This window comes from Hemiscyllium ocellatum, chromosome 12 (assembly GCF_020745735.1).
Source record: "Hemiscyllium ocellatum isolate sHemOce1 chromosome 12, sHemOce1.pat.X.cur, whole genome shotgun sequence".
NCBI lineage: Eukaryota > Metazoa > Chordata > Chondrichthyes > Orectolobiformes > Hemiscylliidae > Hemiscyllium > Hemiscyllium ocellatum.
This window is the reverse complement of record NC_083412.1, coordinates 67,943,321-67,970,410: the sequence shown is the minus strand read 5'-3', so window position 1 is coordinate 67,970,410 and position 27,090 is coordinate 67,943,321. Positions and strand designations below refer to the sequence as shown.

At 39.6% G+C, this 27,090-nt stretch overlaps 1 protein-coding gene across 1 annotated transcript in view; it reads left to right on the top strand.

Annotated features, from left to right (window-relative positions):
- The window catches only part of LOC132820811 (E3 ubiquitin-protein ligase DZIP3-like), a 131,168-nt gene that overhangs the window by 40,812 nt on the left and 63,266 nt on the right, over positions 1-27,090 (top strand). Inside the window, exons 6-11 of the mRNA XM_060833126.1 lie at positions 6,041-6,346; positions 11,490-12,140; positions 13,892-13,939; positions 15,428-15,525; positions 18,296-18,349; positions 22,826-22,893. Coding sequence (XP_060689109.1) covers positions 6,041-6,346; positions 11,490-12,140; positions 13,892-13,939; positions 15,428-15,525; positions 18,296-18,349; positions 22,826-22,893 — 1,225 coding nt within the window. The remainder of the gene's footprint in view (positions 1-6,040; positions 6,347-11,489; positions 12,141-13,891; positions 13,940-15,427; positions 15,526-18,295; positions 18,350-22,825; positions 22,894-27,090) is intronic.

Here is a 27,090-nt window from a genome sequence, read left to right as displayed (position 1 = left end):
CAAATGGCTAGTTCTCCCTGCATTCCATGAGATCTAACCTTACTAATCAGTCTCTCATGGGGAACCTTGTCGAATGCTTTACTGAAGTCCATATAGATCCCATCTACTGCTCTGCCCTCATCAATTTTCTTTGTTACTTCTTCAAAAACTCAATCAATTTTGTGAGACACGATTTCCCACGCACAAAGCCATGTTGACTATCCCGAATCAGTCCTTGCCTTTCTAAATGCATGTACATCCTGTCATAGAGATGTACAGCATGGAAACAGACCCTTCAGTCCAACCCGTCCATGCCGACCAGATATCACAACCCAATCTAGTCTCACCTGCCAGCACCCGGCCCATATCCTTCCAAACCCTTCCTATTCATATATGCATCCAAATGCCTCTTAACTGTTGCAATTGTACCAGCTTCCACCACTTCCTCTGGCAGCTCATTCCATAAACATACCACCCGCTGCGTGAAAAGGTTGCCCCGTTGGTTCTTTTATATCTGTCCCCTCTCACCCTAAGCATATGCCCTCTAGTTCTGGACTCCCTGACCCCAGGGAAAAGATTTTTCCTATTTACCCTGTAGACAAAGTCTCTTCCCTGGGGCATGAGAGTCCAGAACAAGAGGGCATTGGTTTAGGATGAGAGGGGAAATATATAAAAGATACCTAAGGGGCAACGTTTTCACTCAGAAGGTGGTATGTGTATGGAATGAGCTGCCAGACGAAGTGGTGGAGGCTAGTACAATTGCAGCATTTAAAAGGCATCTGGATGGATACATGAATAGGAAGGGTTTGGAGGGATATGGGCCAGATGCTGGCAGGTGGGACTAGATTGGGTTGGGATATTTGGTCAGCATGAACGGGTTGAACCAAAGGGTCTGTTTCTGTGCTGTACATCTCTATGACTCTTTAACTGAAGTAAATGTGAACAAGCTTAGCAATTATTTACTGTATATATTAAAAATTTGAATGAAGAAAGTGAATATACCAAAGCCAAGATTGCAGACAACACAAAAGCAGACGTGGAGGCATGTGCTTCGGGTGGCTGAAAGAGTCTGCAGAAGGATAATGACAGATTAAGCGAATGGGCAAAAACTTGGCATTGGAATATAATGTGAAGAAATGTGAGGCTATGCACTTTGACAGGAAGAATGGAGGAGCTGAATATTATTTAAATAGAGAAAAACTGCGGAAAGCTACAGATCGAAGGGATTTAGGAGTTCTTATCTGTGAATGACAAAGTGCTAGCATCAAATTAAATGGGTAATATGGAAGGCAAATGGAATGTTGGCCTTTGTTTCAAAGGGAATAGAGTATCAAACGAGGAAAGGGCTTTTGCCCAAAACGTTGATTCTTCTGCTCCTCAGATGCTGCCTGACCTGCTGTGTTTTTCCAGCACCATACTCTGGACTATAAAACCAGGAAAGTCTTGCTAAAACTATACAAGGTACTAGTCAGACCACAGTTGGAATACTGTGAACAGTTTTGGTTCCCTCATCGAGGGAAAGAAACATTGGCATTGGAGGTAGTGCAGAGGAAGTTTTTTCGTTTGATTTATTATTGTCACATGTACTGAAATATAGTGAATGTATTGTTTTGCATGCTAACGGACAAATCATACCTTACATAAGTACATCAGGGTAATTGAACAGAATGTAGAATATAGTATTACAGCTACAGGCAAAGTGCAGAGAACGATCAACTCTAATGTATGTGAGACCCGTTCATAAGAGTGATAACAGTAAGGAAGAAGTTGTTCTTAAATATTTTGGTACATGTTTTCAAACTTTTGTATCTTCTGTCCAATGGAAGAGGGCGGGTGGGAGGAGTCTTTGATTATGTTGGTTGCTTTCCCAAGGCAGTGGTAAGTCTAGATCGAGTCAATGGAAGGAAGAGTAAAAAGTGAGGTCTGCAGATGCTGGGCTCCTGATGAAGGGCTTATGCCCGAAACGTCGAATTTCCTGCTCCTTGGATGCTGCCTGACCTGCTGCACTTTAACCAGCAACACATTTTCAGCTCAATGGAAGGAAGGTTGTTTTTTGTGATGAACGGGGCTGCGTTCACAATTCTGTGTAATTTCTTGTGGTTTTGGGCAGAATCACACCCAGCTGTGATGCATCCAGACTCAATGCTTTCTATGATGCGTGTATAAAAATTGGTAAGAGTTATTGTGGACATGCTGAATTTCCTTAGCCTTCTGAGAAAGTAGAAGCATTGGTGCACCTTCTTGACTGAGGTGTCATCGTGGATAGACCAGGATAGATCATTGGTGATACTTATTCATAGAAACGTGAAGCTCTTAACCACCTCCACCTCAGCACCTTTGATACAGATGGCGCCGTGTTCTCAACTCTGCTTTCTGAACTCAATGACCAACTCTTTTGCTTTGCTAACATTGAGGGGTCTATCTCTTTCTTGTACTCTGTCTTGTCGTTGTTTAAGATCTGACCCACTATGTCATGAGCAAATTGTAAATGGAATTAGAGCTGAACTTGGCTACACAGTCACGTGTGTATAAGGAGTATAGTAAGGGGCTGAGTACGTAGCCTTGCAAGGCACTGGTGTTGAGGATTATTCTGGAGAATGTGTTGTTACCTATCCTTACTGATTGTAGTCTGTGAGTCAGTTAATAGATGTCCTTGTGTCTAGATTTTCCAGGGATGAGTGTAGAGCCAGGCATAGAGTGTCTGCTGTGGACTACTTGCGATGGAGGCGAATTGCAGTTGATCAAAGCAATGTGGGAGGCTGGGGGTAATGTGCGCCAATACTAACCTCTCTAAGCACTTTATAATGATAGATGTCTGAGCTACCGGCCGGCAGTCACTCAGGAATGTAACTTGATTTTTCTTTGGCATTGTGATGTTACATGGTAAGATGTGATGGAATGGGACTAAAAAAATGAACACTTTTTCTTTATTTCTTCATTCTTCTGTCTTTGTATTCTATGTCTTGGTTTATTTTTCTGTGTTTGAAGATGGTGCCAGAGAGTGACAACTCTGTACAACACATTTCACTATATTTTGTAACAAAATACATGTGACAATAAATAAATTAATCAAGATAGTTGTCTTGAAGCAGGCAGGAACCTGGTGTTATAATAAGAAGTTATAAATGTCTTAATACTCCTGCCAGCTGGTCCACACAGGATCTGAGTGCGTGGCCAGGGACTCCATCTGAGCCAGTCACCAGTGTTGGGTTTACTCTCACAAAGGCCAATCTGATGACTGCAGCACAAATTGGGGGGGGGGGGGATGCGGTACAGATGCACCCAATGCTGTTGGGGAAAGTGATACCATTTCACTGACCTCCTGTCCAAGACAAACGACATATTTGCATTGAGCTCATCAGGGAGGCTGATACCAGATATGGAAGAGAAGAGGTTGAGTAGGTAGGTCCTGTACTTGTTGGAATATAGAGGAACGGGAGGTGACCTTATTGAAACATGCAAGATTCATCAAATACTTGGCAGGATAGATGCAGATGAATTGTTTACCCTTGTGGGAGAGTTTAGAACTAGAGGGAATAATCATAGAATAGGGGGTTGCACATTTAAGACACAGATGAGATGGAATTTCTTCTTTCAGAGGGTTGTGAATCTTTGCCACAGAATGCTGTTGAGTCTGGGTCATTAAGTATATTCAAGACTGAGATAGACAGAGTTTTAATCAGTGAGTAATCAAAGGGGAAATAGCAAGAATATAGAATTGAGGATTATCAGATCAGCCATGATTTTATTTGAATGGCAGAGTAGACTCAATGGTCTGAACGATCTAATTCTGCTCCTTTGCTGATGGTTTTACGGCAACAAAGAGTGCTCTGTTCAGATCACATAGCAATAAGTAGCGCACAGTTGTATGGTCACAGGCTATCATTTCAAAAGAATAAAAAATACAAGCACAGTTAAAAAAAACATAAATGAAGTGGCCTAAGCAAAAAGATTTAAATTAACAATCAGGCAATTGTGACCCTGATTTTCTGTTGCTAATCTTATAATTACTGACAAATGACAGCCAACGCTTGCACGAAAATAAAAGAACATGCATCTTAGTTACACTATGTTAATATCAACACAGGACAAAGGTTTAAGTAGAAATTCAGCACTCTATCCACAATTCAATAAAATGTATTAAATGCCTGTCAAAAAACTGCTGCCTGCCTCAGTTGGTTTGTGTTCTACAAGCCTACTCACAAGAGCTTGTTGAGAGTAAAATTGAAAAGGCAATATTCCAACCTCAGTCAACAACCATAGATTGTCTAGCCACTCTGTTGAATAATCTTGAATATTTATTAAAGCTTAGCTGTACTAATGGAAATTTCAGCATGTACAGTAATCATTCTAAGGACTCATTACAAGCATCCAGCACCAGAGAGGCATCAAGTTGCTATAAAAACATAGTGGCACAAAATGCTGCCAAGGATGTATTGAAGCTAATTGGTGTTGGCAAGTTTCTAACATTGAATGGTGACACCCTTTTGGCACTGCCACTTGTATTGAGAGATATGCAAGTGCTCAACCACTCCAGGGACATATTGACGCTAGTTTTTGCTAAGCATATATTGACTTCAGTTGTTCTAATTATTTCACAAACCATAGAGTAAATACAGTTGGCATTTCAAACAGCTCTATTTTTGGAAAGTAATCAGATTTTACAGGCAAATTGAAATGAAGAATGGCTGATATAGTACTTTAAAACAGATCCATTTGTACTTTGGCCAAGTCAATAAGGATCATGCATTTGCCAATAAGGAGTCAGCAACACTCTTTTATTGCATCTTCTATAATTTAGTGTGGCTCTTCCTTACAGACTAGGATCCATACCAAGTAGCTTTCACCTGTCTGTTTCCATGAGACTTGCTTTACAATGTTAACATCTGAAACAACCAATTGGCATAATCTTTACTAGTCTACAAAGCATTGTATATTTTTAGATGCAATTATGGATTACAATTTAGAAGACTTAGTCAGGCTGCTAATACGACCTATTTCTAAATTCTGATATTTTGGTGTGTGGAGGATATAAGGAAGGTAAGTTATCTAATTTGAGGAAGGCCACTTCCTCAAAGTATCAATTTTAGTGTCATAATTCCAGTATTAAAGTGGGTGCTGATATGTTATTTCCACAACTAATCGAGATACTGATCCAATCATACTTTGTGAAAGATATTGTTCATTTGAAATCACTAAATACCACATGGTAGATAATCTGATCTTTTTACTGTAATTGTTTAGGAAAACTAAAATGTTGACAATGCCAGCCTTTGTTCAATATGATCACAATGTAATGTCAATGGGCTACCCTCAAGTCGTCCAAGAGAGACTTTATTTTGATTTGGATCCTAATGCTTCTGTTCCCGTTATGCTAAAATGACATGAAGGAAATAGTTTTTTCATTCATTTACTATTTTATATTGAATGATTGTTCCAGTGAGAAAATTAATTTACACTTCTACTTATTTATTTCACTTTCCGCAATATTGCTTCACTTCAGGTCTTCAGTCAGGATAGGTTGAAACATTTTCATATCTGCATTACTCTTTTTATTTTGATGAAAATAACATTGTAAAACTCTTCCAACCTGTAAACCTGCAGAAGCAGTGACCAAAATCCGTCAACCCTCATATACTTTTAATCTGTCCTCTCAAAATTCATAATAAAAATTTATTGTCGAGAAGGTGCTAAAAGAAGTGACATTTAGGAAGAAGTCATTTAATTTATATGGATAAATGTTGGAACAATCTCATGCTGTTGTCTGCCACAATATTACAAGTCTTAATTTAGTGTAATTATTGTAAGTAATCTTGATTCAATTTCTTGTGACTATGTCAAAAGTAGAAAACTAAGTTCAACACTTAGTCAAAATCAGACTTTTCCAATATGTACCTGTTCTAAGATTGTTCTTGAGCTACTTGGCAGATAATATTAGGTAAGTGTACTGCCTGTTTAGGCCAAACATAACGTTTATTGGATTGTTGTCTTAATCATCATAATGACTATAAAAACAAATTGCATAATCTTAACATATTACTCCTGCCTTTTTGTCATTTAGGTGACAGCTGCTGTATGTTCTTCATTAAGAAATATGCTGATGTTTTTAAATATGTCTTGGAGGAATACGGTGTGGAGCGCTTTGCAGAATATTTCGTGAAATCAGGAATGCTGAAAGAATCGGAGAGCAACGATTTGTGCAAGTATGGCCAAAAGGAGGGAGCAGAACGTTTTATGCACATCTTATTCACCAAAAAAACCATTTTGTGTGTAGCGGACATGTGGTTTACATTAGTGGAACATCAGAATGACCTTCCTTATCTGGGACCATACATCAACAGTTTCCTGAAAGCATTTGATGAACAAAGTAATTACTATTTTGTATAGTCTTGGGTAGTGGTAATAGAATTTGCACTAATTAAGAGACAAAATTTGATCTTTTACATTTAAATGTTGTGATTAAGTATTTCTTGCGGGATTCAATTAATTGGTTTTAGGACTGGTGTATTGCTTTTATTTGTTCATTGAGTTGATTTAAAGTCGGGTACATATTGCTACTTATGATCTGACTTCTCACACATACACAATTTTCGGAGGTGCTAAATGTAAGATGGAAGCTCCCTGAGAAAGAACAAAAACAATAATATGGAGGTGCTGGTGTTGGACTAGGGTGGACAGAGTCAAAAGTCACATGTTTACAGGTTACAGTCCAATAGGTTTATTTGAAATCACAAGCTTTTGGAGCCCTGCTTCTTTGTCAGGTGAAGTGGAGAGAAGTGCACAGGCATAGAATTTATAGGTGGAGAGATCATTGCCAGATAATCCTAGGTAATTAAGAGTGTCAAAAGATAGAATAAATGCTGTGAGTGGAGTGTTGACAGGCTGAATAACAAGTCTTTGCAAGCGATCAAAAATGTCAGTGTGAGTGAAGTGTCAATAGCTGAATAACAAGTGAAGGTATGACCTATGATCCAATTAAATAAGGCAGAGAGATAATTATATATAAAAAAGATGTTGCTAGAGACACACCAAATGGCTGGAATAACATGATAGGTGTAGGTGTAGCATGATGAGGGTCTAAGAAACAGCAAAGGAAAATGAGAATGAAACTTGCAAGCAGTTATATCTGTGAATCATTTGGAAGTACTAGCTTTCAGAGTGCTGCTCTTTCATCAGGTAGCTGTGGAGCAGGGTCATAAGACACAGAATTTATAGCAAAAGATCTCAGTGTCATGCAACTGAAAATATATCATTGTGGTTGCATGACATTGAGACCTTTTGCTATAAATTCTGTATCTTATGATCCTGCTGCACAGCTATTTGATGAAGGAACAGCGCTCCGAAAGCTAGTACTTCCAAATAGACATGTTGGACTATAACCTGGTGTTATGTGATTTTTAACTTTGTCCACCCCAGTCTAACACTGGCACCTCCACATCATGCCCGTCAATCATTGGCACAACTCAAGGAAACTGATTATTTCACCCTCTGTATCCTGCTGGGCTTAACAATTTCAGTTGTTCCACCAATTATTTCATCTGAAAACAGAAAATGTTGGAGTTAAATCTTGAACATAGACAAAAATAGTCTTGCAGGTACACAATCTTTTATCTGAAATCTGAAAAGCTCCAAAATCTTTTTCGCGAAGTTTTTTTTCTCCATAACAAGGTTGTTTGTTATGCAAACAATTAACCCAACTCCACAACCACTTGACCCACATCACTCAGTTGTGATGTGGCGGTGTGACCCAGCACTGGCAGGCATCAATTCTGTCTCAGCTCTCGTAGTATTCACAGGTACATTGCTGTTTGTGAATTTTTTTTATTTCACTGTGAAACTGTCACTTATTCTGAAATCCGAAAAATTCCAAATTCCGATAACTAGCTGGCCCCGAAGATTTTGGATAAAGGATTGTGTACCTATGTTTATATTGTGCTTATAATACAGTAAAATGTCCAAGTATGCTTCGCATGACTTGTATGACACCAAACCTTATAAGAAAAATAAATAAAAGCAGAGAGGAATATGCAGAGGATTTAGTGGCATCTGTGGAGTAAGCAACAGAGTTAACACTTCAAATTAAGTATATCAAAGGCTGTGAACAATCCAGAAACATGAACCACAGTGACAACAGAATATTGTTTGTGAATTTGCTTAGAACCATTTCAGCGATTTGACCCTTTATCCCAGATATAGGATCAGGAGTGATCTTTCTTCTTAAAATCATTGGTCTTTGGAGTTGTGTTTCTTAAAGAGCAGTGGAACCTAGATCATTAAATATATTCAATGCACAGATAGATTATTGATCAACAAGGAAGTCAGTGAGTTATGAGGGAAGATACGATAGATTAACCATTTTTTAAAAAATCATCAAACCACAATTGCCTGAATGTATGCTTCTGCTCCTCTTTCTTATGATCAACTGACCAGCTGATCCTGGGTGACTTTTAAAGCATTAGCGGTTTTCCTTTTAAATGTCACCATTTTGATGAAATGTTGTTTTGTGAAATAGTTTTAACTTGCAAACAACACCATGAGTTAAGTTAGATCAGTACCATTAGGCAGAATCTGAAGCTCTGACCAACATGGGCTCTGGTGAGATTTATGGAAAAATCAGACGAGAGGGTGTGTGAGGCCATCTCAGCTTCAGGATCATCTCGCCAGGTTTTGTATGTTTTTCTCAAACAGCATGGCTAGATTTTCAGTAAAGAGCAGTGAGCTCCCCAGTTGATGCTTATTATTGTTTATTAAACACCTTGTTAACAACCCAATTCACCACAGGTTGTGGATTTTCCAAATTCACCATACAAATTGCCATCAGGAAAACTCAGCATGGAAACCAGAACAGTTTCTCTTATTTTTCAGCTCATTGCATGGACCAGAAGTCATCTGTGTTGGGCACCAGGCACTACTATCTTGGCCATGCTCCATGGGCACAAGCCAAACACACATGTCCATGGTCATTATATCCAACATGTACCAACCTCTACAAATCCTCATAGCACATATTCATTTCACATAAGGCCACTTCTGCACTTTGGTACTGCACTGCCCACTATCATCGTAATGCTGCAGCAAGGACATTTTGTGCTCAGGAACACATGCTTACAGACTGGACTAGACTGTATCCATGGGCTCCTGGAAAGTGAGAATGGGTCACTGGTCTCGAAACGTTAACTTTGATTTCTCTCCACAGATGCTGCTAGACCTGCTGAGCTTTCCCAGCAAATTTTTGTTAGTGAAAAGATTGTTTTGCATACTATCCAGACAAATAATGGAAAGCATCATATCTGGATACATCACAGCTTCGTATGGCAACTGCGCTGCCTAAGACCACAACGAATTACATAGAGTTGTGGACACAGCCCAGTCCATCACGAAAACCAGCCTTCCTTCTATTGACTCCGTCTATACTTCCTTCTGCATCAGGACAGCAGCCAACATAATCAAACATCCCTCCCACACCATTTATACTTTCTTCCACCCTCTTCCCTCTGGCAAAAGATGCTAAAGTTTGAAAACACATACCAGCTTCTTCCCTGCTGTTATCACATTTATGAATTCTCATATATTCGAGTTAATCTTTCTCTGCACCTTCTCTGTAGCTTAACACTATATTCTGCATTCTATTCTATTACCCTGATGTGCTTGTATAAGTTATGATTTGTCTGGTTTGCCCGCAAAAACCATACTTTTCACTGTACCTCAGTACACGTGACAAAAATAAATCAGTCTTATATAATCTGTCACACAGTGATAACCCCAGTGTCATAAATGGCTTCTTGGAAGTTGTTTGACATTGATTCCAGTCAAATCAAGGGCTGACTCATAAGTTACCTCTGCTTCTTTATTATTAATGACATTTGGAAACATTTTGTATTAAAGTGATGATAGCATGACTACAAATGCTAATACTCCTGCATCACCTTCACACCACTATAATGATGGTAGATAAATTGAATATCAAATTGCTAATTCCATGTTGCTTACATTGAAATACGTGATACCCTGCCAAAGAAGTATTTCTGTGTTAATAGGTGTCATCAAAGAAAGCTGATATTACACCTCAGGTTACATGGATTAGCAGACATAACATTGATAAAGGCAAACATTGGATATTCAATCTTTCTTTGGAAGTCAGCACACTGTTGAGTAGACCTGTACGTACTGATTTAAGAATTTCTAGAATGACTGGAGTATGTTCAGTGATACCTTGCATTTTGGATAGAGCTATGTTTCTAGCACATGTGCTCAGTATAACCTGATTAGCACAGTTAGGGCATGTTATATATTATGAACCTTCTAATGACATTTCATATAGACTTGACTTATTATGCAGATGTGTTTTTCTCTTTAGCTTGAAAACTGAAGAAGCATATAGTAAGGTCGTATAACAGAAAATACTGGAAATACTCAGCAGGTCAGGCAGTATATGAGGATCGAAACAAAGTTAAATACTTCAGATCGAAGCCCCCTTTGCTAGAACTGTCTCAAAGAAGAATAATTGACCTAAAACGCTGCTTCCCACAATAAATGTTGCTTGAACAGGGTTTTTCCAGGATTTCCTCTTTTTATTTCAGACATAGCGTCTGAATAGGTAGTTCTCAGATAACATGCGTTCCAACAGTGCAACTTGCTTATAACATCACTGAGGAATTAAGGAACGGTAGTTTTGAGAACGCCAACCTTGTTCACAATAGCATGATTCCAGCAGTAATTGTTTTGTGTGCTTCGTTCTGCATATGCACCAGTGTCCACGTCACTCTGTGCATGTGTTGATGTCAGCTGCCAACAGGGCCGCTTCCTGTAAGAGGTACTGTGCAGAGAACAGCTTTCTGAGAGAGATACATTGAAGGATACACTTGTGAAAGGTACAATACTGCTAGATTATCCCTTCTTTTGAAAAAATGGAGGGGCGTAGTGACAAGAATGTTAGCAAGAAGTGTCCTGGTGATAAAATTGTGGTGGTGAATGCAAAGAAAGGCTATAACATTAGAAGAGAAGCTAGATATTATAGCATAAGGAGAGAATATATAATATAGCTTGCTGAACAAGAATGAGGGAGTCTACCTTATGCACCACAATCACCTTCTGTCCCTGTATTGACAATATTTTTAAAGGTACTGTGTTAAGTTTACTTTTGTTTCATTGTTAAAGATGATTTATATCTTCGTTTGGCTGTGGTATACTGTGTTAGACTTGAGTGATCATGAGTGATATGTTTTGCTGGTCTGTCCCTAACCCTATTTTTCTCATAGGCCCCATTATTTATGTTAAATGATTTGTTATTAAGCAAATTTTCAGTGGAACGCAACTGCGGTGTCTTAGGAAAACTACCTGTACTACTGCAGTATATTGTTTTTATGATAGATCTGATGTTAATTGAATTTGCAATTGAAGTTGCTGCAAGTTTCATTTTCTTTCTGCAACTTCTTTAAAGAAAAAATATGTAATAGATATGAGCTTCAGCACATGCTGTAAACTTCTCATTTTTTCATATTTTAATTCAGCTGGACCCTTCTGTCCACAATTTGACCCTGAACTGCCAATCAAACCACTGTTAATAAAAAATTGCTATGTCAATGTCTATCGCCTGCTTCATTTAATACATGTGGAAGGCACGGAGGCTGTTCGGAGTATTTTTGATGCACACATATCTCCAGAGGAATTGAATGAAGAAGTTACAAAGAATAAAGTCTTAATCAAGAATCGGTTAGAGGGAGCAGATTTTAGCAATGTCCGAAAAAGATGGATGAATATTATTTATTCAACGGAGAAATCAAAAACTCTGCATTTTACTTTGCCGATCTTTCAGTTTCTCGCTGTGTTTATGAAGAAGTTTCCCCGGCCCAAAAAAGGTTGGACTGGGAGGCTTGCAAAATCTGATGCATCCCCAGGAGCTTATTTGCGACGCATCTGCGAAATGCGAGATCACCTTTTGAAAGAGATTTTCCACACAGATCTGACATACAAAAAATTTGACCAAATATGGAATGAAGCTGCAGATATACTTGTTCATCTTGGCATTGATGATAAGCGGCTCCAAGAACTTCGCTTGCAGCCAATGAACGTTATCTTCATCGACAGGCGATACATGGAGAAATACTTTAACAAACCACTGTCCCAGCTTTTGGAAGAACTTATTGTTAGACATCACAGAGGTAATTTTTATTTCTTAATGCTATTTAGAATATGCCCATTTGTTTTCAGTGGATGTGTTAATATTATCCTTTTACAATGACCAGAATCTTTCACACTAGCCCACCAACCATTGTTAGAGGGCCAATACCTTCCAGTTTGATCTGGTTTGTAGAAACTGGCTGTTACCCCCTTTTCACTTTAGCTTTGCTGCCAAGTTTTTGATTTTTCTTTTCATTATCTGAAGCATTAGAAAAATGTAACGGCTTCATAAGTAAAATTATAGATTCGCAACAAAAATCCTGAAAGCTTCAACAACATTGAATCTAGATTATCTCCCTGTGGTTCATTTGGTAAGCACATTGCTCAGAGTGATACACAGTCATGCAGCTCACAAATTCTACTTTGGACTCTATTAAAAATTGATCACAATTGGGCATTGGTTTGGCACTATATTTTGGGATCAAATTTCTGGGATATGCAAATGGAAATAAGGGAAGGTTTGTTGATATTTGATAGCTATGCAGTGATCCCACCAGAAAATATGCTCATCATCCTGTTCGGGAATTCCAGGATTTTAACCAAACAACACTGAAAGAACGGCAATATATTTCCAAGTAAGGATGCTGAGTGGCTTGAAGGGGAACTTGCAGTTGGTTGTGCTGTTGCCATTGTCCTTCTAGATAGTAGTGATTCTGGGTTTGCAAGGTATTGTTTAAAAATCTTTGATGAAATAGTGTGCATTGCTGCTACTGAGTGTCAGTGGTGGATGTGGTGCCAGTCAGGCAACCTGTTTTGTTTTGGATGGAGTCAAGCTTCTTGAGTATCAAGAGTTGCACTCACCCAGGTTTGTGGGTGTATTTTATCACATGCCTGACGTCTGCCTTGTAGATGGTGAACAGACTGGGAGTCAAGAGATGAGTTATTTGCTGCAATATTCCTAGCCTTTGACCTATTCTTGTAGCCGCCATATTTAGTTCCAGTTCTCTCATAGACCAGTTCTGTTTCTGGTCAGTGAGGACTCCCTAATGTTACTTGCCAGTTTTCAGCTCAAGCCTGGATATTTTCCAGGTCTTGTTGCATTTGGACATATAATGCCCCAGTATCTGAGGGATCGGGAATAGTGCTGAACATTGTGCAACCATTGACAGGCATCCCATTTTTGACCTTTTAATGGAGGGAAAGTCAACAGCTGAAGATGGTTGAGCCTAGGATACAACTCTGATGGTCTAGGTCTCTTGTGGGGCAGTTTTGCTGTCCTTACCTCTGAGTCTGGAGACCTGGCTTCAAGTTCCTCCTTCTCCAGGGGTGTGTCATTACATCTCTGAACAGGTTGTTTGGAAAGTATCTACCCTGAGGAATTTCTGGAGGTAACAGTGAAGCCAATGAATTAAATTCCACTTTCACCAAAACAATTGCTTCCATCAAACTGGGAGTTTCTTGCAAAGTTATGTCTGCACCAATGTCTGCTAAATTGTGTGTAGTTTGATACTTGTCCTATGTAGACTGTAATAATCGCAAATTCTTTTGCTTTTTTTTAACTTTGACTTCATCTGTAGGTGTTCCGGTTTCCTCCCACAGTCCAAAGGTGTGCAGGTCAGGTGGATTGGCCATGCTAAATTGCCCATAGTGTTTGGTGCATTAGTCAGAGGGAAATGGGTCTGGGTGGGTTACTCTTCATAGGGTCGGTGTGGACTTGTTGGGCCAAAGGGCCTGTTTCCACACTGTTGGAAATCTAATCTAATCTAATCTAATGTTGTTTCTGTTTGTTTAGGTATCAATTCAATCTGTGCTTGTTCTTTGGCAGAGGATCAATGTGCGGGTGAGCCTTTCAACAGTTTTGAGCAAACTGATTGTTTTACTTCTGGATGACTCTAGCTAACATTCCAAGTGATATTTTGTCTCTATTTGACTATTAAGTAAAGTTTATCTCACAGTTTATTAGTGAAAGTTCTCCAGTCAATACCCTTTCGCAAACAGATAAAATAAATTTCATCTCTACATTGATTCTTTAATGTCTTTGGGCTAAATGAGAAAAAGTCCAAAAATTCCTCAAATTGAAAGATTTGTGTTAGAATACATGATGCATATTTTAGTTATATCATGTGCAAACCCAAAACCTTTGCTCCCTTAAATAAAGGTTCAGCAGGTGTAGGACATTTGGCCTTCTGAGACCACTGCAGCATTCAATAAGATAATATCTGATCTGGTTGTGGTCTCATCTCCATTTTCCTGTCTGCACCCCAAAATCCTTGACTCTGTTGTCCACCGAAAATTTATTTGACTCTGCCTTAAATAAATTTAAAGACCAGCCTCCACAATTTTCTGGGGAAGAAAATTCCAAGTATTAATAATCCTCTGAAAGAAAAGAGTTCTCCTTATCTGTGTTTTCAAAAGGAAACGTCTTATTCTTAAATTATATCCTCTAGTTTTAGTCCTCATCCACTACTGCCACTCAACACAATTGGAAACATCTTCCTGATATCCAGTCCAATCAAAATCTTATATGTGCTTCAATATGATAAGCTCCCATTCTCCTAAACTCCAAAGGATATATACCTAATCTGTTCTTGAAAAGTTAACCTTATCTTCATTCATAAAAGACTTGATTGAATGGCCGCTGCCTGCCTCTAAACCAAGTATATTTTTGTTTCAAATAAGAACACCAAAACTGTGATGGTACTCCAAATGTGGTCACACCAACACCTGTAAAGCTTCAGTAAAACTTCCCTATTTCGATAAACCATTCCCCTTGCAATTAACAATAACATATCATTTCCCATCCTAATTGTTTGCTACTCCTCCCACTAACTTTGTGATTCATTTACAAGGGCACCCAGATCGCTTTGCACAACACGACTCAAACAAAAGCCAAAAGCACTGGTTCTTTAGTGTGTTCCCTGAACTGATCAAATCTAGAATTTCATAACTAGAGATCTAATATATTAAGCTATCCATGCTCAGAAAGCGCCAAAAAATCCCTCCAATCATGATCAAGCAAAAGAGTAATTATCTGGCAAACAGCTGTTTCTTCACTCCCAATCCAAGTACAAGAAACGGTGTCAAAAGTTATACAATTCAAACAAAAATCACCAACATCTTTTAGTCACATTTGAAGTTTCTTTTTGAGCAAATCATTGCTTACGATATTACCAGTATTCCCAGATATGTAGCCATTCTGCTTCCTGTTTCTATCATTTAACTTTAAATTATGTGAATTATCATTCCAAGTTAATATTAAAGACATTATTCATGATTTGAGTACATAATGCACATTTTAAAAAAAGTAATCAAACCTCTTCTACTTCAGGGCATGAAACCCAAAAGCATGGGCTAAAATTGGTTGATACTACCGAAGAGCAAAAGGAAAAGGAGACCTCAGAGGATGAGTTTGCAAAACCTGTTCCTGTATGTTACTGACCTTATGAATCCAGTCACGTGTCATTTAGTGTTTCTTCATGTCTATGTCAGCGACAAATATTTCTTCACTATTTGTAGACAGATGCCCAGGGCTACTTCCAAGCAAGTAACCATTTGACAGTGAACTCGATGAGAATTGAGTTATAATGTCACTTGTGTTGTGCTCACTGATGTTCATTCTGAAAAAAATTATAACCATTTTAAAAATTAGTTCAATTATTTAAAAATGAATTTCCCCTTCTGTCCTGACTCAGAAAATGGTGTTATTTCACAAGCATCGTTCTCCCTAGTTGTACAAGTGGCTTTTATTTTTCAGTCTTGAGATCTGGACATTGCAAAGTCTGGCATTTGTTGCCCTCCCTGGTTGCCTTTATGGTGATGCTGAGTCTTATTTAGTTACTACACAGTGTGTGACATAACCTCCCAAGGCACTTTACAGAGTGTTTAAATAAAAAGACCTCCGTACAATTGCAGAATAGCTGTGAATTAGAGGGTGCCAACCTGGGGTCAGTGATAAAACTGTAGTCAGGTTCTGTAGGACCTTATCAGAAAGAAACAAATATTGAAGCATTATACTTTCTTAATTGAAATATTTTACGTTGCTAAGTTCCTACATTGGCAAATGAAATAGGCTTTTAGAATGAAATATTTTTTAAAATTATGAAAGAACTGAGAAATTTGCTCCTTACAGCCACAACTTCTAATTGATGATCCTGCTTCCTAAGCTTCCTGTTTCCTGCTGTCCTGGTCAGGGAGTTAGGCCGTCCAGACCCTGAATCACTGCAGACCCTCACAACTCCTCGCCCTTCTTCAACCTCTGAATTCCATCTGCCATTTTTCAACCTACCCTGTTGCTGCTTCCTTCTCACAGAACTGCATTCCCATCAGTGATTCAGGATCAATTAAAATTTGGACCTCGGATTTTGTGCAAGTGTGAATCCCAGAAGTGCTGACGGTTTCACAATCCATATTATTTTTAAATGCTCCTGCCCACTGCGTCCCTCTTCTAAACTGAGGACCTGGGAGAAGAGTAGTGAAACAGGAGCAGTTTTGAGAGTCACTTAGAAGGAAGACCTGCACTGTAAAAACTCTAGCAGTACCTCTGAACCATTACACTCGCACTTCCACAACTCCAAATTCAAATTGGCTTGAGATCTTCAATGTGAATGCAACCCAGAACAGGGAAGCGGCATGAGGAGGTGGGAAGGGAGAAGAAGCCATATCAAATGTGGGGATGAAGAAGAATTTGGGAGGTGGGAGGAAGAGACCACCACTGGGAGGTCAGGGAGGGCTAGAGACCACAACAGGAGGTTGGGAAACATCACAACTCAGATGATGCTGCTCCTTTAACAAGATTAGGTTGTCCTTGGTTTCTTTTTTAGGAGGTCATAAAGGCACAAGCTCTGAAACGTCTGGGTTGATCTACTTGGAGAAGTGTTTAAGTTTTAATAAAAACACTTGTACAATGAAAGGGGAGTAGTCAGTTCCCCCAGCTCAGCTTCTCTCTGGTTTGGTTTGGTCTGTTTTGGATTGTAGCAGTCTGGCTCTTCAGAGCCAGCACTCAGTCAGTTTTGAGGCTGCTGGTCAAAGAAACAGCTACCTGGAAGAAGGTGTTCCATGCTGAATCTCTCTGCCTTCTCTCAAATCTCTCCTGGAAGAACCTGTGTTTGATTTTTCCTTGTTTGCCAAGGGGCATTTATGGGATTTTTGCAAGTATTTGAAACAGCATCATAAAGTTGGGATAATCTGTTGAGTTTTCGGATAGGTTAAGTTATTCTACATTCTATTCTCTTTTGTTTGTGTTTCATTCAGTAGTCTTGCAAATTAATTCTGGTTTGTTTAAAGCTTGGTGGGTGGGCCAGCTGCAGCTCTCCTGGAACATCCACGTTACACCTGCTTAAAACAACGAGCAAAGTTAGAGTCCGGGCTACTTTCTTGCAATGTTTGAGAAGGTCTGACCTGGTCCATAACAGAAGTCAAGTGTGGGGAAAAGGCTGCAACTGGGGAGTTAATGGGAGATGTTAATCAGGTACCACAAGAAATAATGTTAAAATGAACCACACAGTGCTCAGCAAGACCACAGGCTCCATTAACTTACAAATATTAAACCAAAGCAGCACTAAATGAGTTCATTTTAAGAAATGACTTACTGTAATGTACATCTTGCAAACATTAGATTTCAACTTTTGCATTTGTCTCTGTGCAAGACGAATTTTCTGTCACCACTCACTTCTCATTTTGTTTTTAAGAATGGGGATGATCTGATTTATAGACTGCAGTTACAATCATCAGTAAAGTGGAAGATATGTTAACTGCTTGCCATGAAGAAGACACTTTACTTTTCTTTTGACACTTAATATTCATTGAGAAGCTAACAAAATAACATCATATTATCTGTAATTTTTGAATTTGGATTGAAGCCAACTGCAGAATTCAAAGCTCAAATTATCTTGTTCTAAAGTGAGCACGTAGACATAGTCACTATGTCATGAGAGAGAGGACACTGGTGATGGTTTAACCTGGAGGTCAGTATGCCTCAGATGAGGGGAGAGGTTGAGAAGGAGTTTCCTTCATGATAACCTTAGTCGCTGTGGGAATTGAACTCACACTGTTAACATCACTTTGTATCGCCAACCAGCCAACCGAGCTAATGGACCTCCGAGTCAGTATACTGTAAAGTCATTCAAAAGCACTTCTTTTTTTAAAAGAATCTCAATAGATTAAAAGCATTTTTTTTTCATTTATTTTGTACATATAGGTAACAGTAGACTCAAAATCAAAGAAAAGACGGAAAAAGTCAAGAGGCAAAAAGGTACGATTTTGCAGTGTTTTGAAGAAAATTGTAAATAATTTAAATTTGACAATTTGCTTTCTCTGGATCATACATTGATGAGCTTGTCTTTTCTGTTGCAAGCAGCTTGATTTGATTGTAGGCCTGGTCATTTGGAAGATACATTTCTTCATGTCGCATCATCCACTGACAATTCCGCCACCTCCAAACGGACCCCACCTCCAGGGATATATTTCCCTTCTCTCCCCTATCCACTTTCCACAAAGACCTTTCCCTCCCTGACTACCTGGTCAGGTCCACGCCCCCTAATAAGCCACCTTCCCCTCCTGACATCTTCAGCTGCCACCGCAGGAATTGCAAGACCTGCACCCACACCTCCCCTCCTCACCTCCAGCCAAGGTCCCAAAGGAGCCTTCCACATGCATCAAAGGTTCTCCTTCACTTCCACACATGTCATTTATTGTATCTATTGCTCCCGATGCGGCCTCCTCTACATTGGGGAGACTGGGTGCCTTCTCGCAGAGCACTTTAGAGAACATCTCCGAGACACCCGCACCAATCAACCCCACTGCCTCGTGGCCAAATATTTCAACTCCCCCTCCCATTCTGCCGAGGTCATGAAGGTCCTGGGCCTCCTCCACCGCCACTCTCTCACCACCTGATGTTTGGAGGAAGAGCGCCTTGTCTTCTGCCTCGGGACCGTTCAATGTGCACTTCACAAGTTTCCTCATTTCCCCTCCCCCCACCTTATCCCAGTTCCAACTTTCCAGATCAGCATCATCCTCATGACCTGTCCCATCTGTCAATCTTCCTTTCCACCTATCCACTCCACCCTCCTCTCCAACCTATCATCTTCACCCCCACCCCCTCCACCTATTATACTCTTTGCAACCTTCCCCCACCCTCCTCTCTGACCTATCACCTTTACCCCCACCTCCATCCACCTATTGTACTCTTAGCTACATTCTCCCCAGCCCCACTCCCCTTCCATTTATCTCTCCACTCACGAGGTTCCCAGTCTCATTCCTGATGAAGGGCTCTGGCCCGAAACATCAATTCTCCTGCTGCTTGGATGCTGCCTGACCTGCTGTGCTTTTCCAGCAACACACTCTCGACTCTAAATTCCAGCATCTTCAGACATCACTTTCTCCTCGATATATTTCTTGTCTACTTCAGTGGGATATTTGACCTATATGGATTGACTATTTCCCCAACTCATTGTGTGGCCTTACATACTTTTTATACTGTAACACTCATCAGTTGGAGTCCTGAATTTGGCAGTAGTGCCATGATGTAAAATGGTGCTGGCTGAGCGAGCATTTACTATCTATCCCTAGTTACCTTTGAGAAGCTGTAGTGAGTTGCCTTTTTGACTGATGCAGTCCATGTGCTGTAGGTAGATACACAATAATGAATTCCAGAATTTTGTCTCAATGATACTGAAGGAGCAGCGATATATTTCCGTCTGAGATGATGGTGTTCCCACATGTCTGCTGCCTTTCTCCTTGATGGTTGTGGTTGTAGGTCTGAAAAAAGCTGTTTAAGTATCTTTGGTCAATTTCTACAGTGAATCTTATAGGAAGCATGGTAGCTGGGTGGTCAGCACTGCTGCCTCACAGCACCAGGGACCCGGGTTCGATTCCACCCTCGGACGACTGTCTGTGTGGAGTTTGCACATTCTCCCTGTGTCTGCGTTGGTTTCCTCCCACAATCCAAAGATGTGCAGGTTAGGTAAATTGACCGTGCTAAATTGCCCAGTGTTTAGAGATGTGAAGGTTAGGTGTATTAGTCAGGGTTAAATATAGGATAGGGAAATAGTTCTGTGTCGGTTACTCCTCTGAGAGCCAGTATGGACTTGTTGGGCCGAAGGGCTTGTTTCCATGCTGTAGGGATTCTAATTCTAATTCTAAAAAAAATGGTACAGCTGCTGCCACTGAGCGTTAATGGTGGAGGAGGTGGATATTTGTGAAGATGGCGCCCACCAAGCAGGCTGCTTTGTTGTGAAAAGTGTCAAGCTTCTTAAGTGTTGCTGCTCTCATCCAAGCAAATGGGAGTATTCGTCACACTTCTGACTTGTCCCTTGTAGATGGTGGACAGGCATTCGGGAGTCGGGTGGTGAGTCACACAGTGTAGTATTCCTAGCCTGTGATTTTTCTTGTAGCCACTGTACTTGTATGGCTAGGCCAGTTCAGTTTCAGTTTAACCTCACGATGTTGATAGTATGGGAATTCAGTGCTGGTGTTACCATTGAATATCATGGAGCAGTAGTTGGATTATCTTTTAGTAGGGATGGTCGTTGCCTGCCATTGGTTTCTCACAAATATTACTTGCCACTAGTATGCCTAGGACTGTACACTGTCCAGTTTATACTTCTTTGGATGTGGACGTGTTTGTTATCTGAGGAGTTGAAATGGTGCTGAACATTGTGTGTTCATTGGCAAATGCCCCATTTTTGACTTTATGCTGGAGGGCAGGTTATTGATGAAGCATTTGAAGATGGCTGAAAAGTTTTGGAAGTGCTAATGTAAAGGATTCAGCACAGCTGCGTTTGAAAGAGTAGTGAATCACATCAAGACATTAATATCCAAGGTCCCTGGATAAAGCAGTGTCAACAGTGGCAAATATAAATGGTGGTACATCAGCCTATGATATCTGTAGGCAAATGAAACTATGTTTCTGGTCTATAGACCTTGCCCAGCCATCCAAGAGTGCAAACATCTGTCGTACTTTTCACCTGTTTGCCTGTGTATTTAGTTGTTTCTGAGCTGAAATTCGGCCAGAATCAGGATGTTGAGGTTTGTTTTCAAATTCTCACGTAGCAAATGAAAAATGTTTGATTATTGTTAAATGTTTGTTTAAAATTGTTTAATTTTGTGAATAAAGTTGAAATACAACTCCACTGGATTTGTTTGGTTCATAATCTTAAATCAAAATACTGAAGATATTTTGTGGATTTGGCTGATATATTAGGAGAGAAAATTTACAAGAAATACATGTCAAGTTTATTTAGTAAATTATTCTAAAACCATGCTTTAATTTACTACTGTGCGCTTATAGAACGAATTGTAAGTCACTTAACATGCACAGTTACTGGGATAAATTATGATTTAGAATTGAATTCACTTCACTAAAGTTGAGTGTAAGTTCCTCTCCAAGCCACACACCATCCTGACTCAAAACATATTGCAATTTCTTCACTGTCAGAATCTTGAAATGCTCTTCCTGACAGTGTTGTAGATGTATCTACGCCACATAAATTGCAGCAATTCAAGAATGTGGTTTACCAGTGCTTCCTCAAAAGCATTTACGTATAGACAATAAACACTGCCGAGCCAGTGGTGCCCATATCCTGTGAAAGACCAGTAAGCATGCCTTTTTCCTGTAGCCTAAATTGTGGAGATCGTTTAACATTTATCAATCTTGCAAATAATACTGATAAGTGCAAGACAAAAAGTTTCAACAACATGTCTTTCTTTTCAGAAATAAAAAACTTAATACTTTCCATTAAATGTCTGTGTAATGTTTCCATGCTGTACATCTCTATGATTCTAAGACTCATACATCCCCTGTTCTATTCTTGAGAATCAATAATGCTAGACCCAAAATTTCACATAAAATCACTTAACTCTGTATCAACTTTGAAGCTCTGACTTCAGGAGACTGTATACAGCATTTGGGTTGGTGCAAGGTCTAGTATCCTCTGAAGAGTTTATGTGGTATACAGCTACACCATCCAATCCTACAATCTCAGTCTGCTTTGATTACAATGTCTTTGAGTCCAAATTACAGATTGAGCACTCGTCAGACCATAAGAAATAGGATTGGGAGTAGGCCATTCGGTCCATCAAGACTGTTCCTCTCTTCAGTAGGCTGACCTGACATTCCTAATGTTCATATTCCTGCCCTTTCACCATAAGCCTTGATTACCCTTCTAATCAAGAATGTATCTGTCTCAGCCTTAAATATACATAAGGGCTCTGTCCCCACAGCTCTATATAGCAAGAAATTTCAAAGGCCCTCACTCTCAAAACAAATTCCTCCTCATTTCAATCTTACATTGCCATCCCTTTGTTCTGAGACTATGTTCTCTAGTCTTAGAGTCTCCCAGTGGGAAAACATCCTCCCAACATTTTCCCTGTCAAGCCCCTTAAGAATCCTATATGTTTCAATTAGATCACCTCCCATTCTTCCAAGTTCAAATGAGTAAAGTCCAAGTCTTTTTAGCCTTTACTCTTAAAACAATCCAACCATACTGAGATCATCCTTGTGAACCTTCTCTGAACAATAAGTAATATTTTTCCTTAAATAAGGGAACCAGTACTGTTCAGAGTACTCCAGGTGTGATTTCTGCAGCACCTTGTGCTGTTGCAGTAAGACTATATGTGAAGAAGGATCCTGACTGACCTCTGTATCTCCATAGAAGTATTCTTTATGCAAGAACATTCACTGTATCTGAATGAAGTACTGCTGTTAAAAATAATTACTATCTGAATATAGAGTAAAAAGACAGAAGCTGCTGCCCTGGCAACTTTCCAGGAAGCTGAAATGCTCAAGGAATTAAAAAGGTATGAATTCTTCACTGTAGTTCAGAACATTTTATATTTTCACACTTTTTTATGAAAAACCACTGAACAGAAGATGATCATGCATAGATTTTTTTTATAATGTTTTCAGCTTCTAAGATCAGCTATTTTGATGGGTACTGAAATAATCATTTATTTGACAACCTTATTGAGCATTTTACAGTCATTTTACAAGTTCTGTGAATTGATACTATGCACAATTAATGTACATCAAGTTATTTTCTCAACTGGTATTACACTGTGAAGGTTTGACAGGTGAAAAATAACAGTGGATGGGTAATTTGGATCTTTTGTGTTCACTGTCTTTATTGAGGAAAACTTCTGGGAGAAAAGAAAATAGTTATTAATAGATGCTTTTACACACTCTGCAAAGTCAAGGATTTTGCGCCAAAAGCAAACTCATACAGCAGAAATGAATTTTTAATATCCAAACATGCCCTTCAGCAAAGTAGCACTCTTTTCCTGGGAGAGGGCAAGCTTTGGCTCTGTTCGTGAGCTCCGTAATGATTGCAGCATGAGTACGTGCTGTATAAACACGCCTTCCAAATTTAAACTGCCTTGTTGGTTTCTTTCATGGATTATACATTGTGCTCCATTTTTCAGGTTTATAATTCGTAATTATTCGCAGGCTGCAGGCTAACTCTGTAACAACCATGCCTCTTTACTGAAAGTTGAGGTCTTATAATTGAAGCAGAATGTTGAGTTTCAGTCCAATTTCTAATTTTTTTGACCTTCAGGAGGAAGCACTCTTTGGTCCTACACACGTTTAAATGCTCAAGTGTTTTGTAGCAGTTGAACTGCTTTTGAAATGTAAATGCCCAATCCCTCAAGACAGAAGTAGCAGTCATTTAAAGAACTAACTGGATTTTATAAGTATTTCGGAACCAATAGAACTCACATTCACAATATCGAAGCTCCAACATCAAATTATTGGATCAGACACAACTGGGTTTAACTTAAATGAAGGGAATTACAATGAAATGAATTACAGAAAGTAAACTGGGCAAATAGATTAGCAATAAAGACAGTAAGCAAATAATGGCAGGCATTTAAGTGATAATTCATGACTCTCAGCAAAAATATAACCCAGTAAGGAGGACTGATTCTAAGAGAGAGATAAAACGACATGGCTAACCGAGGAATTTCAGGACAGTGTAGAGTTGAAAGAAAAAGCATATAAGAAGGCAAAATGTCAGTTTTGGCCCAAAAGTCTGAGATAAAACCACAATCCAGCAAAGGAGGACTAAAAAGTTAATAAAGAGAGAGAAAATAAACCATTAGGGCAAGCTAGTGAGGAACATTATCAAAAAATGCCAGTAAGAACTTCTTTAGATATATAAAAAGGAAGAGAAATGTCAGTGCAAACATAGGAAATCCTGAGATGAATCTGGGAAGATAATAGCAAGATATAAGGTATTTGAGCAGATCAAAGCCATTCAGCCCATCAGTTGCTCAACCATTTGATCATGGCTGATATGTTTTTCAACCGCACACTTGTGCTTTTTGACTGTAATCCTTGGTATCCTTACTAATCATGAACCTATCTTTCTGTGACTTGAAGACAGTCAATGACTTGACTTCCATAGCCTTCTGCGGCAAAGAGCCCTACACATTTTTCACCCTGTGACTGGAGAAATTCTTTCTCATCTCGGTTTTACGGTTATCTCTTCACTCTGAGGCTTTACCCTCAGGTCCTAGTCCATCCTAATAGTGGAAACCTCTCTCTCGCATCCACTTTATCCAGGCCTCTCAATATCCTATATGTTTCAATGAGATACCCTCGGCACCGCCCGCCCCGCATCCTCTAAACTCCATCAAGTACAGACTCTGTGTCCTCTCTTCATAAGACAAGGCCTTCGTTCCTATAATGATTCTTGTGAACCTCCTTCGAGCCCCATCCAAGATCAGTACATCCTTCCTTAGATATGGGGTCCAAAACTGCCTACAATATTCTAAACATGTCTGACCTGAGTCTGATTGAGCTTAGCAGTACATCTCTGCTATTGTATTTTAGATACCTCAAAATGAATGATAACATTGCATCTGCGTTCCTAACTGCCAGTTGAACATGCATGTTAATGTGAAGAGAATCCGGAACTAGGGCTCCCAAGTTCATTTGTGCTTCAGATTTCTGAAGCCTTGCCCCATTTAGAAAATAGTCTGCGCCTCTATTCTTCTTACCACACTTTTTCACATTGTATTCCATCTGCTGTCTTTTTTTTTGCCCACTCTCCTAGCCTGTCCTTCTGCAGCCTCGCTGTTTCCTCATCATCACTACCTATCTGTCCATCTATCTTTGTATCATCTGCAAACTGAGCAACAGTGCCCTCAGTTCATGATCATTAATGTATAATATGGGAACAATGAGATGGTAGCATAGTCAATCAGATATTTTGCATGAGTCTTAATGGGGGAAAATTCTTCAAGCATTCCATTAATATTAAAGAGTATGGGGGAAGAATTGCTATGACCATCACAAGGGAAGTAGTTGTTGTGGTTCTGCTCGCTGAGCTGGAAGTTTTTGCTGCAAACGTTTCGTTCCCTGGCTAGGGAACATCATCAGTGCTGTTGGAGCCTCGTGTGAAGCGCTGCTTTGATGTTTCTTCCGGTATTTATATTGGTTTGTTCTAAATACCGGAAGAAACATCAAAGCAGCGCTTCACACGAGGCTCCAACAGCACTGATGATGTTCCCTAGCCAGGGAACGAAACGTTTGCAGCAAAAACTTCCAGCTCGGCGAGCAGAACCACAACAACGGATACCCGAGCTACAAATCTTCAATCAGATTTTAAAGGGAAGTAGTATTAGACAAACCAACGGGGCTAAAGGCTTGATTCTGGTGGCTTGTGCCCGAGGATCCTAAAAGATGTAGCCACAGAGATAATGGGTGCTGTGGTTATAATTTTCCAAAAATCCTTGGATTCTGAAAAGGTACCAGCAAATCAGAAAATTGTCAATGTAACATTCTTGTTTAAAAAGGAAGGGAACCAAAAAGCAGTAACTACAGGCCGATTAGCTTAACATCTGTTATTGGAAAAGTATTGGAATTAATTTTGACTCTGCTGTAAATTTTTAAATTCAAATATAATAAGCAGTTACATGCCTCTAACTTTGATATTATATTAATCTCTTGGAAAATATTACCTATAGGATGCTTCTTGATTCAGTTTTACTGATGAATTTGTGACTGAGAAACCAATTTTCTTGCTCTCACTGTCTGAAGTGTGCTACTTGGTATCACACAATAATCTGGAAATTCTTGCAGAAACCTGAATGCTTCCCCATGTCCAAACTATTCCCACATTATATAGCATGGTCACAGTAGGATAAATGGCCCTCCAGGCTTTAAATTTGCATAGCTGTGTGATTACTGTGCAAAAGCAAATACTTCTAATAAGACATTTCCATGTTTATCACTCATCTGATGAGTAAAACACTTCGTTAGTAGCTGTTGCAGATCAGTTGATATTTAGCCACTTGAATACAAAGTGCTTCTGTGAGTAACATTTAGAAAGGCAGAAAGAATTACTTTTGGGCATAGATCTGATATTCAGAGTTTCCCAGTTTTGACTACAGTCAAGCTTTATTAGGAAAATAATGTTTACAAACACTTGAGACCCAATAGGATAGCAGTCAAAAAAACTGCAGATGCTGGAATCCAGAGTAGACAGACAAGAGGCTGGAAGAGCACAGCAGGTCAGGCAGCATCCGAGGAACATGAAAATCGACGTTTCAGCCAGGAGCCCTTAATCAGGAATCCTGATGAAGGACTCCTGCCCGAAACATCGATTTTTCTGCTCCTCGGATGCTGCCTGACCTGCTGTGCTTTTCCAGCACCACTCTAATCTTGACTTTGATCTCCAGCATCTGCAGTCCTCACTTTTGCCTAGGAGGCTGGAAGAACACAGCAAGTCAGGCAGCATATGGAGGTGGGGCAGTCAATGTTTCAGGTTGAGACCCTTCATCAGGATTCAGGTCTCAACCTGAAACGCTGACTTCTCCTCCTGATGCTGCCTGGTTTGCTGTGTTTATCCAGCCTCCTGTTTGTCTAATAGGATAGCAGTTCCTTTAGCAATACCTCAATTAATATGTTGCCTGGAAAAGGGGAGGGAGAAGAAACATGAAGGCCTGTAAGATGCAAGAAGATGAGGCAAGAAGATGTCTCTGAGTGAAAGCCTT